The sequence below is a fragment of the Elephantulus edwardii genome, unplaced genomic scaffold (assembly GCF_000299155.1).
Source record: "Elephantulus edwardii isolate Elephantulus edwardi_28Jun2011 unplaced genomic scaffold, EleEdw1.0 scaffold00158, whole genome shotgun sequence".
Classification (NCBI taxonomy): domain Eukaryota; kingdom Metazoa; phylum Chordata; class Mammalia; order Macroscelidea; family Macroscelididae; genus Elephantulus; species Elephantulus edwardii.
The window spans coordinates 1,152,229-1,164,984 of NW_006399908.1; the positions used below are offsets into that span (position 1 = coordinate 1,152,229).

At 39.5% G+C, this 12,756-nt stretch overlaps 1 protein-coding gene and 1 pseudogene across 1 annotated transcript in view; both read right to left on the bottom strand.

The window, feature by feature from the left end:
* Positions 1 to 12,756, bottom strand: part of XRN1 (5'-3' exoribonuclease 1) — a 162,173-nt gene that overhangs the window by 90,862 nt on the left and 58,555 nt on the right. Inside the window, exons 20-22 of the mRNA XM_006895115.1 lie at positions 10,106 to 10,237; positions 4,711 to 4,873; positions 3,477 to 3,590 (exon numbers count right to left, since the gene is read on the bottom strand). Coding sequence (XP_006895177.1) covers positions 3,477 to 3,590; positions 4,711 to 4,873; positions 10,106 to 10,237 — 409 coding nt within the window. The remainder of the gene's footprint in view (positions 1 to 3,476; positions 3,591 to 4,710; positions 4,874 to 10,105; positions 10,238 to 12,756) is intronic.
* Positions 1,316 to 2,046, bottom strand: LOC102843175 (annotated as a pseudogene).

Consider the following 12,756-nt stretch of genomic DNA (forward strand, 5'->3'; position numbering starts at 1 on the left):
ATGGCGCAGGAGAGGAAGGCCCTCTATGAGGTGGATTGATTCAGTGACTGGGATAATTGGGATGGGAGTGTCAAAGACAGTGTGATTGGCACAGGACAGAGCGGAGTTTAGGGCTGTTGTACATAGGGTCGCTATGAGTCGCAGGCGACTCGATGGCATATAACAACAACAACAATTATATACATCACGCCATTTATTCCTAAATATTTCAGTGTGTATTTCCTAAAAGCATTTGTTATATAACCATAGTATAGTCACAAATATCATAAATTTACACTGATAGAGTACTTTCATCTCTTGCCCATTTCCAATTTTGTTAGTTGATCTAAAAGAATGTCCCTCGTTTATAGATTTCTTTTTCTCCCACTAGTAATAGATTCAGTTTACAGTCAAACATTGCATTTAGAGTTAAATTTGTTTGTAGTCTCCTTTAATCTGGATTATATCCATAGCATTTGCTTTTTATGACAACAATATTTTGAAGAATGCAGTTTACTCATCTCTCAACTTTCTTCCCCAGAAACAAGAAGATCTGAGTTTAAGGTTTGGCAAAGAGAAGGGTGAGGGTTTATGGAGGGAGAGCTAGCACACCCAGTCCCAGCAGCCAGCTTCATGAGGACAGAACCTGATTCCAAGGGTCAAAGTTCTTGCTCACACTGGTCTCACAGGAGCTGGCGTGCCAAAATGCACATACAGACAGACACACTCACGTGGAGCCAGGCCCCTGCACAATCAGGGGGCCACACACACAGATGCTCTAGGTGCACACACAGCACATGTATATTCCTAAGGACCTACCTGTATGTATGTATGTTGTGTGGACTCCCAGCTGTACACAGGCTATGAGTATGTATTCTTTATGTCAGCAGTGTGGTTCCTTGCCAGTAGGCCACCAACGCTTCCGCACACAGCAGGTATGTGTTCCCAAGTGTCCATATACATGTATGTTGTATGGACTCTCAGGGACACTCATGCATGTAACACGTATGTGTTCATGAGTGCTGCTGTGTGGATTACCAGGTATGCACATACACATAGTGAGTGTGATCCTGTGTCTGTGTGCACACACGTTGCATGGTCTCCTAGGTGCTGGTGCACAGGTGTGTGTGTGGGGGGGTTTGTTCTTGAGTGTCTACATCCATGTAAGCTGTGTGGACTCCTCAGAGCACACACACAGAAGGTGCTTTTCTTGCAGAGATGCGTGAATGGACATCCTGTTGGTGCCCATGCACACTCCATGCTGTGTGTTTAGGGCTGCATGTGAGGGAGCTGAGCAAGGGCTGCTACCCCATCACGTCTTGCAGAAAGGCCCATATTACTGGCTCATCTCCACACCTGGCATGCTGTGGGCTTCCAGCTGGCCTGATACAAAGCGGCTACTGATGGCGCCCACCGGCTCTGCCTCCACATAGGTGTCCTCCTCTCCTCACAGCAGAAGGGTGCAAACAGCCAGCTCCTGGGGCTCCAACAGGAAGTTCCAGAAGACGTTCTGGTAGTAGTTAAGAGGCCCAGAGAGGCTCCCTGCCTGCATTAAGCTGTAGAATGAAGCTTCAAGCTCATTAGGGGACAAGTATAGGATACCACTCTTGTGGGGGGTGAAGGTGGTCTTCAAGATCTGAAAGTCAGACATGAAGAGTAATTTCTCAGGCAGCCAGGGAAGCTGGAACAGGAATACATAGTTGAACTGGAAAAGCTGGGTGATGTGATGCAGGGAGTAGTCTTGGTACAAAGACATGGGGGCATCACAGGTTATCACCAGGTGCTCTACCAGGGCTGGAAAGTAGATGGAGAAATTCCAGGCTAGCACCACACCCGAGCCATGGCCCACGAGGATGCACCTGGAGTAACCCAGGCCCTGGATGACATCCTGCATGTCCATCATCAGCAGGTCAGTGGTGTAGCAGTCCACTTTCCTTGGGGCATCTGAGGGCCAGTAGTCACACATGTCCACAGTCACAACGTGGAAGTAGCTCTGAACTCCTGGAGCAGGTAGCGCCAAGAGAACCTGCTCGGTGTGCAGGGGGGGGAATGGGAATCTCTACTCATCTCTTTTTTAAAAAGAAGGCTTCTGTTTTAGGTTTAACTGATGCTGCCTTGTGATTAGATGATGGTTATACACTTCCAGGCAGAACACTGCATAGATTGATGCTGTAGTGTCCTCAGAGGATCACATCTGGAGGTACAGATGATGTTCATCTGTCCCTCACTGAGCTCACACAGTCAAGATATTGATCAATTTCTTCACCAGCAATTTCCTTCCTCTTTGTCCTTGCAACTATGAAAGGGTTGACTTAAAATTCCCCCTAGATTTAGCTTCTACAATGATTCTTGCCTGATTCAACCTATACCACAGACTGGCTACAAAATAATGGTTTTCCAACTCCAATTTCTTCACATTTACTCTCAGCAAATTCCTGAAAAGCAAAAGTCCTTCCTTTTCCTATTTCTTTACTGTCATTATGGGATCATGACTTTCTACATCCTACAAGAGTTTATAATTCATTAACCCCATTAATCAATTGCTGTTGAATAGATTCTGACTATACTCTATGTGGTTTCTAAGGTTGTGGATCTTTACAGAAGCAGACTGTCACATTCATCTCCTATGGAGCAGTTGCTATGCTTGAACTGTCAACTTTAAGACAGCATCCAAATGTTTAACTACTGTGTGACCAGGGGTCTTTATGATTCATTATCGTACTTAGGTATTTTGGGTTTTTGAACTGTCTCTTTGACCTGATTCTTGGGTTTATGTGACATTCTCTCATTACTGCTTTGACACTTCTTTACTTTCTGGTAAAATAAGAAATCTCAACTTCATTTTGAATCTATACTGCAAGAAGCTCTGGTTACATTTAGCAAGCAGTAACTTAGAGATTAAGATCTGGGTGTTACATGTGTTCACCGCTAATGAGATATGTTTTGTTTCTTAGCCTTTTGATCAAACAGTGCTAGAACATGTATGTCATGTAAACACACACATGTGTGTATATACTTATACACACATATACATGTTACTATAAATATGTACACACATATTATAATGTACACACATATTGGTTGCAGAAATCATGCATTAATACCTTCAATCAGAATCCAAGTCTTTCTTGCTTTCTTCCACTACATACACAACTTTTTTCCATGTGAGAATTGAGGTTCCCACCAAATCAACATATTTACTAATTTATTCAATTCTATAATACATCTAAATGAATATAAAAATTGCTTCATTTATACTATTACAGTAAGCAAACGTCTTTTTTAAAGAAATAAGGACCTGAATTATTTATCTCCAACCCCAACTCCAATCTTCTTAAGCCTTAAATACTCAATTACTGTTTTCAGAAACTACAAGAATTCATTTTTTTAAAATTTCTTTTTGGTATTACATTTGTTTTTTATCTAATGGAAATTAGAACATTCTATCAACTTGAAATAAAAAAGAAACCGAATCAATAACAATAAGTAATACTAACTTCTCCCGTGCAGCCATAATAGGGGGTCCCCAGCATGAAGACCATACTCCCAGGAGGAAACAAGTCGTCCAGGGTTTTGATACTGGAGAAACGGGAATCGAAGGCACGGATGTCCTATGTCAGAAGAAGAGCATAAAAATTAATCACCATAAACAACACTTCTACATGGATGATCACCTTTTCTGGTGGGATTGTGACTGTGTTATCTGTCTAAGTCGAATGTAAAGATTTCTGTGTAACAGTAATTGCAGAGAAAAGATATTAACTACTTATCATATGCCAGACACTATACAAAGTGCTCACAAAATTTGCTAATTCTAAAGGCAACTCTTTACAAGTACTGTGGTAATATAACAATAGAAACAGACTTTAAAGGAATATCTAACCTGAATCCTTCACAGACCAGGAACCAAGGCAGGGAGGAGTGGGTGTTACCAAGGGTCACAGAGTTGAGATGCCAACTCAGCAATCTGTGCTCTTGGCTCGTTTGAGTATAAAGATATCCCTAAATTACAAGATTACTGAAGGCTCTACAATTTTTTTTTTTATATCCTTGTACCACATTAAGATTACAAGCATAAAAGTGAGTGTCTTCTATTTTTATTCATTTACTGAAACTATTTTTTGTGGTTGTTGTTATGTGCCATTGCATCAGAGCCAACTCACAGCTGCTCCTCAAGAGGGTTTACAGAGGCTGAAAGCCACAGGAGAGGCGACTGCCCATCCTCTCTTGCCCAGCAGCTGGTGGGTTTGAACTGCGCGCTTTTGTTTTGGCAGTTCAACTTCTTACCAGAGTTCCTCTTTGTAGAGAATAAAAATATGAAAATGAAGCCCGTAAGTTAATGTTGGAATTCCAAGTTTTTTATTCTGGAGCGTCAGGTATATGTTAGTTCCAACTTCACTGTACATAACAACAACAACAACAACAACAACATGCACTGCTGAATTAATCTTCTATAAATCAATACTTAGTAAGTCTTCCTTATATAATGCGCAGGGAGCTTTGGTGGCTGAGTGGAAAGAAGTTGCACTGCTAACCCAAAGGCAAGCAGTTTGAATCCACCAGCTGCTCCACAGGCGAAAGACAAGTAATCTCCTCCTGTGCAATTTACTGCCTCTGAAAACCTGCTGGAGGGGATGTATGAGTTGACTCCAACGCGAAGGTCCGTAACAATAAGATATAATGGGCAAAACAGTATACCCAGACAAAACTGAGACGTCTGGGAAAACTTACCTTAACGATGGTTTGATAAACAAAAGGAATAACTTGTTTTGACCATTGTTTCTCTAGTCGAACTTCACCATTTTGACTTATTTGGTATTTACGACCTGTAAGTAATTGAGCATATACAACTGCAGAGGTTTCATTTATTATTATTCCTTTTCTTCTCAGATAACTAAGAGAGAAAAAACAAAGAAACAGGCATGAGTATAGAATATATTCTAGAAATAGGACTTACTCATCATCCAAACTAGTTTCTACCAAATTGTTGTTAAATCCTTAAATAAAGATTAAACACTAGTGAACACTCATGCTAGCAGTTCTCAGTACCCAAGCTAAGACTGTATATTACGTGCATTACTTTGTGGATATCTTTCCCAATGCTTAAGTTATAAAATGGAAATCCAGGGTTCTAAGAAACTCCCATGTTTTATAGCCACACAATGTACTGGGAAGTCTGTCCTTGGAATACAGATTACTTCGGTAAAATGTAAAACTCTTTTCACTTCGTGTCCTTGAATGGGTGACATTAGAAATTGTTTTCTAGTTCACAGAATATACTGGAAATGTCACCTGTGAAGAACACAAAATGTACTTGGATAATATGAAAAACCCTCCTGATGTCATGCATTAAAATGGGAGAGGCCATCCTGTTTTTTTAATTCACATACATATTAGGAAATTTACTATATTGGCAAAAACAAAACATTTTGAAAAAAACATGGAAAACATGATTTCATGTCCTTCAGTGGGAGAAACTGTACATTGCTTATTTTTTATAAAAATAATAATTTAAAACCCCACAAAATGTTGATGTGGAGAAAAAGAAATCCCCCAATGCTGATATGGATATGGAGAAATTGGGGTTTTTTTTTACAGTGCTGGTGAGAATTTAAAATGGAGTAGCCTCAGTGGAAAATAAAACTTTCATGTTGGCAATTCCATTTATAAGTATACACACAAAATTTGAAAGAAGGGACATTTGTACACAAATATTCATACCAGTATAAAAACAACAGCTTATGTGTAGAAGTCACACAAATACCTGTAAAAATGGCACGTCTGACTTCACCATTTTCTTTATGCCACCCCCCACCCCAATGTATTGCACATCATATGAACAGCTCATTTTCTGATCATTTTAAAATATTCTTCAACAAGATTATACCAGCATGTAATAGTAATGATATTTTTCAATCATTTCCATACTCTGTTGGGTCACCTGTTTTTGGGAATGGAAACCAACACGGATGTCACTTGACCAGGCAGCTGGCTTCCACGTTTTTTTGGCATAGACTAGTAAGCATATAGGTTGCATCTGTTTGTTCAAACACCTCAACTGGTTTCCATCAATTCCTGGGATTTTAGTTTTTAACAATTCCTATAGTGCAGCTTGAATTTTCTCCTTCTTTATCATCAAGTCTCAAACATATGCTACTTTCTGAAATGGTTCTGTGTCAACCAGTTCTTTTTGGTATGGTGTCTGTATTCTACCTACTTTTGATGCTTCCCACATCATTCAAGATTTTGCCCACAGAATCCTTCAATACTGTAACTTGAGGTGCGAATTTGTTTTTCAGTTCTTTAAAACCTCTTTGCACATTTTGTTCTAATACTGTGTTGTGTGTTCTTTAGCTGCCCTTTGAAATCTTCTGTTCATCTTTTTACTTTAGTATTTCTTCTTTGTTTTGGCTTTTCTACTCTTGGTACCGGCAGCCAGGAAATTAAAAGATGAACTGCATTGGGAAAGTCTGCTGTCAGGGACCTTTGAAAAGTACTGAAGGATAATGATGTCAGTCTGGAGACTAAGGTGTGCTTGATCCAGGCCATGGTTGTTGCTATTACTTTCTATGCATCAGAAAGCTGGACAATGACTAGGGATGAAAGAAGGAGAATTGATACCTTTGGGTTGTGGTGCTGGAGAAGAGTATTTAATATACCATAGACTGCTAGGAGAATAAGCAAGTTTGTCCTGGAGAAGGTGAAGCCAGGCTGTTCCTTGGAGGCAAGGATTCTGCAGCTTTGTCTGACATACTTTGGACATGCTGCAAGGCAGGATCAGTCCTTGGAGAGGGATGTCAGGCTTGGGAGGTGTAGGGACAGCGCAGGAGAGGAAGATCCTTGATGAGATGGATTGATTAGTGACTGAGGTAATGGTGATAGGTGTGTCAGAGACAGTGAGATTGGCACAGGATAGAGCAGAGTTTTGGGCTATTGCACATAGGGTCGCTACGAGTCACAGGCGACTTGATGGCGCAAAACAACAACAACAACAACAACAATAAAGAACAAGTTTCACAGTTCTCTTCTGACCTCTATTTTGGTTTTTCCTTCTTTTCTTTGTAATGACCTTTCATTTTCTTCATGGATGACATTCTTGATTTCAACCCACAACATGTCTGGTCTTCTGTCATTAATGTTCAGTGTATCAAATCTATTATTGAGATGGTTTTTTATTTGGTTTTCATGGACTTGTTTTTTTCACCCGTTCAGTTTCAATTTGAAATTGATAGTCTGTTCTGCAGTCTGCCTGGCCTTGTTTTTACTGCTTCCCTGTTGATTCTCTCCACATATGTAGTCAGTGAGATTCTTGAGTATTCATCAGGTAAGGTTTATGAGTACAGTAGCCATTTCTGTTTGATTAAAAAAAGGTATTTGCAGTATGACAACAACCTGGAACAAGGGGTGCATCGAGGGGTCTTGTTTTTACTGCTTCCCTGTTGATTCTCTCCACATATGTAGTCAGTGAGATTCTTGAGTATTCATCAGGTAAGGTTTATGAGTACAGTAGCCATTTCTGTTTGATTAAAAAAAGGTATTTGCAGTATGACAACAACCTGGAACAAGGGGTGCATCGAGGGGTGGGCTGGGGAAGGTGAGGTGGGAGAGAAAATGCTCCACAATGAATAAAAATTTTAAAAAGTAATACAATAAAACCCCCTTTAAAGTAAAAATATTTCTCAACAGTCCTCCTACAATAAAACAAGTTTATCTTAACTAGTAAAAAATGTCTCCTTTATGCATTATGCTCTTTGAAGACGTATCTATATGGTATTAAAGTGGCTAGAACACTAGACAGACTGTGTTAGAACCTTAGGGAGCAGTGAATAGGGAACAACTCAGGAAAGCAGTGTGACAATGGATGTATAACTCAAAAAATATAATCACTGTCACTAAATTGTGCACGTAAAATTGGTTGAATTGGTGTATGTTTTGCTGTGTATATTCTCAGAAACAATAAAACAAATAATTTTAAAATAAAAAAGTCATCTGCAATGAATAAATAATTCATTATGCAAATTTCTATCATGAAATCTCAAGCTTCACTTCAGAACTAGGACAACTCTCAGTCTTTGTTTACATTTGTATCCAAGTTATCTATTATTATTATTATTAGGGAACTCTAGTGGTAAGAAACCGTACTGCTATCCCAAACACATGAAGTTCAAATCCATGCTCTGCAGGAGAAGGATGGGCAGTCTCCTGTTGTGTGATTTAAAGTCTCTGAAAACCCACTGGAGAATCAGCTAAGTTTTGGTTCCAGCTTGCTGGCACACAACAATTATTATGAATGCATCCTGATTATTAGTTTGATCAATTTCAGCCTACAAAAGCTGTTAGAAATTCTCAACTTATTCATCTTTATGGTTGGAACACATATTTGAATAGTTTTATTAAATGGTCTTCCTTCTATGCACATGGGTAATATCACTCACAGCATTGTACTCCAAGATAGATCCCAAATTTATTTTTTGAAATCTAACTGCAACATTTTCTCCTTCAATTTGTCATCATCAGTAAAACAAATCATATGACTGATTCAAAATGGCCAATACCAGTCTATCCCAGCTTACTAATGCCTAGGATGTTGATCTGTATTCACTTCTGTACAGAGGGCATAGGCAGCCTGGGGATGGCTGAGCCCGATTTCTATTAACGTCACAAATGGGAACAATCCCCATCAGAAAAGCCACAGTACAAAACTAATTCACATCAGTCATACATGGCCTCCATGCTTCTGTACCTACTTCTACACACTGCAATACTAATTTAGTACAGAGTCTCTGAAATCTGTTGCAATGGTCACACATATCTTACAGAACCATACCCACGGTTATAAGATTTACTAGGGAAATTAACAAGTTACAATTCGGGTGGGCAACAGGATAAAATTCCTCAGTTCAGATAGTTTCTAAAGTGTGGCTGCAAGGCCTCTGACCTTCAGAGTCAGCTTAGGTCAGTGTTACAAAGTTCCCCTGGTCTTGCTAACTGTGGTGTACTCCCTCAGTTCTCCAGCAGGCCTGGGCATGCAGTGGGGCAGAAGTCTGATGTTAGCATGCCCTGTGGGGTATTACTACCAATCAGTTCTGTCTTGTGTAGATCTCAGATTCTCTGCTGAGCTCCTGCTGCTCATATACAGATCCTGATCTGACTAGCACAGGGATCTCTGGCCTTAAAAGACAGACATATGCTGTCATTTTCTGCTTCCTTTTCTTCTTCACTAGTACCTAGTACTTCTTTGCTAGTAAGATTCCCACCTCTCCTGAACAATTTGCTAAATTAAAACTTGGTAGGGTAGGAAAAATGAAAAAATCCCATAATCATTAGTGTATCCAATTTCAAGTTCTCATCCTGTGATGTGGCAAAATTCAAAGTCAGTGGCTAGGAAAGACCTTTTGAGCGATAAACCCAGGATGCCACAATCCCACTGCATTCTGGACAGCTTTCAGCTTTCCAAGAATCGTATTTTTTACATTCCATGTTCCAGTCATTAATACAGATGTGTCACTTAGGGGAGGATTTACCTTAAAGAACCCAGGCATTTACTTTCTCAGCCTATTACAATCTTAATGAGAGTGGTATTAGATCCAAATTTATTTAATTTTCACATGCCACTGCCATTCTATTACTCTGTTTTGGTTTTGCAAAGTCCAGTGTATAGATGAAGGAAGGAAGGCATCATGAGGATAATGGCATGAGGCACAAAGTACCCTGGGAAATTGAGTAACTGGGGTTTAAAGAGGGCCAGCGCCTCCACTATTTGATTGTCACACAGCTTGCCTTTTGAACCCAGCAGAATATAGTTTTTGGGGATGGAGAGAGAGGAAGAAAGGAAGGCTTTCATCTCCATTTTCATAGCTTACATGTGGCCAGGAAATTCAAAGGTCTTATTTCAATAACTCCCAAATTCAAACAACAAATCAATTGTTATACCTAACAGTGACTTTATTTTCATTTTCTTCATGAAGTACATTAATGACAAATTGGGCAAGGCTAAACTGCTTTTAACTAGGTCTTTTAAGCAATAAAATCATTATTTATTTTTTTAAGAACAAAAGATAAAGAGGATGAGTGTATTACATGAGAATCTACTTTTATAATCTTTAATCCTTTTTATGATACTCACTGTTCTGAAATCCCTTGCACTTCTTTTGTCCAGTTGGATTGTTCTTTATCTCCAAGATGGACCACTTTAGATGGTGGGGCAGTTCTTCCCAAATAAAGCTTCTGTGTTCCTGGAAGTTCTTCCAAATAAAACCTTAAAAATGAAAAGAAAATTTATATTACCTCAATATAATATGGCTTATGTAGACAGAGTACTAACAATGAGAGTCTTCAACATGAGAAAAATTTCTGTAAGGAGGAGAAATCAGAAAACGGGGACCTACTAAAAATGAACTCCACCAATATATTTCTCCAAAAGAGTAAAAAAGAGAATCTATAGACTGGGAAAAAATACTTGGCAATGCCACATTTGACAAGGGGTTTCATCTCTAGAATTTAAAGAAAACTCCCAACAACCCCACAAACAAACCTGAAACAATCCAATTAAAAAATGGGCGGAGGATGAGATCAGACGGAAGGCCAACAACACATGAAGAAGTGCTAGAGATCAGTAGCTGTTCTATTTCTCCCTCTCTCACATTGCCGCCGAGCAGGAACTAGCTCATAGGTGACCCAACATTTTGGGTTTCCGAGGCCATAAATCACACAAGAAGAGATTGCCCACCCCTCTCCCAGAATGAGTGGTGGATTTGAATCCCCAGAGAGGTGCGGCCATTGGCTTAATAGTGCAACTTCTTACAGTCCACACCAAGGAGACTGAAAATAGCAGTAAGAATTATCTCACCCCAGGAACAATACAGCAAAGTCAGTAAAGAGCATGACAACAAGTACTAGTAAGAGTGTGGAAAGATTGGAGTTTTCATACACTGCTGGGGAAAACGTACACAGGTGCAACTACTATGGAAAGAAGCTCGGTACGTCCTTAGAACGTTGGAGATAGCAATACTATTTGATTCAGTACTCCCATTATGTGGTATATATCCCAAAGAAATAAGCTGCAACACAAAATGACACATTCACATTCATGTTCACTACAACATTATTTACAATAAGGAAAGAGAAGAAAACAAGTGTTCATCACATGACGAACTACTAAAGAAACTATCATCATAGAATAGAGAATTCTGCATGAAAAGAAAGATCAAGAACTCATAACCCAAGAGCAATGATTCTAGTACAAATTACAGTACATGACCACTAATATAAAAACCAAGGAAAAGTTTAAACACAGAAACAGTTAAGTCAGGTGCAGGGAAAGGTAAATACGATAAGTGGTTGATTTATGCTTTATTCTATTACCTAGAAGAAACCTTTCGTGTATGGCTTTTTGGACCTGCTGTGCTACAATGGATTCTTACCTATGACACCAAAATCACTAGCAAGAGAGGGTAAAACAAATAGGACCTTACTGACATGACAACCTTGTCATCTAAGACAGAATTTTATGAGGAAAGTGAAGAGACAAATTACAAATTTTGGGAATCATGAATCACATAAGGACTTAACATTGAGAATATGTATAGGAAGACTTCCTAAAAATGAGACAATAAAAATGGGCAACAGTTTTGAATATACATTTCACAAAAGATGTAGAAATGGTCAAAATGCATACAAAATGATGCTCAACATAACTTTGTGAGATGCCATTTCATTCCAAGATGACATGAATCATTTCACTCTAAAGGAGATCCAGTGGCAAAGTGTGTTTTGTGTTGGGTTGGTAATGGAAAGGTAGGCAGTTCAAGTTCACCAGTTAACTAACTGGGAGGGAAAAAGATGTGCGTTCTCCACCCACAATGATTCAGCCCCAGAAAACTATAGAGGGTCACCAGGAGATGGAATTGACGTCAGGGCCGTGGAGTTCTGAGGTGAAGATGCTAAGATAAACGTTGCTTTGTGCTATCAAGGGTGAACTGAGGCGAGGCTGACTCTCAGAGGGCTTCCAGGGACTTTAAATCACACGGGAGGAGACTGCCCACCTTTCTCCCGAGGAGCAACTGGTGGATTCAAATTACCGGAAGGTCTACCATAGGAGAAATGGAAAAATAAAGAGTGGAAATAATCCTGGTAAAGCATGTAGAGAAAATGGAATCTTTACCCACTACTGGTGGGAATGGAAAATGGTTTTATCCACCGTAGATCCTCCAAAGGGCAAACAGAGGACCGCCACTTCTGTTAGGAGTCACTGAAGCATGTGCAACCTCTCATGTGATAGGGCAGAATCATTCCTAGGGTCACCTAAATGACAGTCTTTTACAGGAATATAGGCCAGGTCTCTTCTCCCAAAGAATTGCTGGGTGCAATTATATTCCTAGTTATATACTTAGGAACCTTGGAAGCAGTAACAGCAAATGCACACCAATATTCACCCCAGCATTATTCACAATAGCCCAAAGGTAGAAGCCAACATAAAATGTCCACCAACGATGAAGAGATAAAAAAATGTGGTACATAAACATAACGGGCTGTTAATCACATAAAGAGGAGTGAAGTTTTTATTTAAGATGAATCTTTGAAGACATGCTAAGCAAAGAAAATCAATCATAAAAGGACAGATATTTTATAATGTCACTTAAATATCCATACTTTGTATTTCCATACTTGAAAGTTCTACCTAGGTTGCCCTTTCTGTTAGTCTGCATGTGTTCTGTTTTGCATAGGGTTTTCAGAGGCCTGCTATTTCAGAAGTGGGTGGCCAATCCTTCTTCCTTG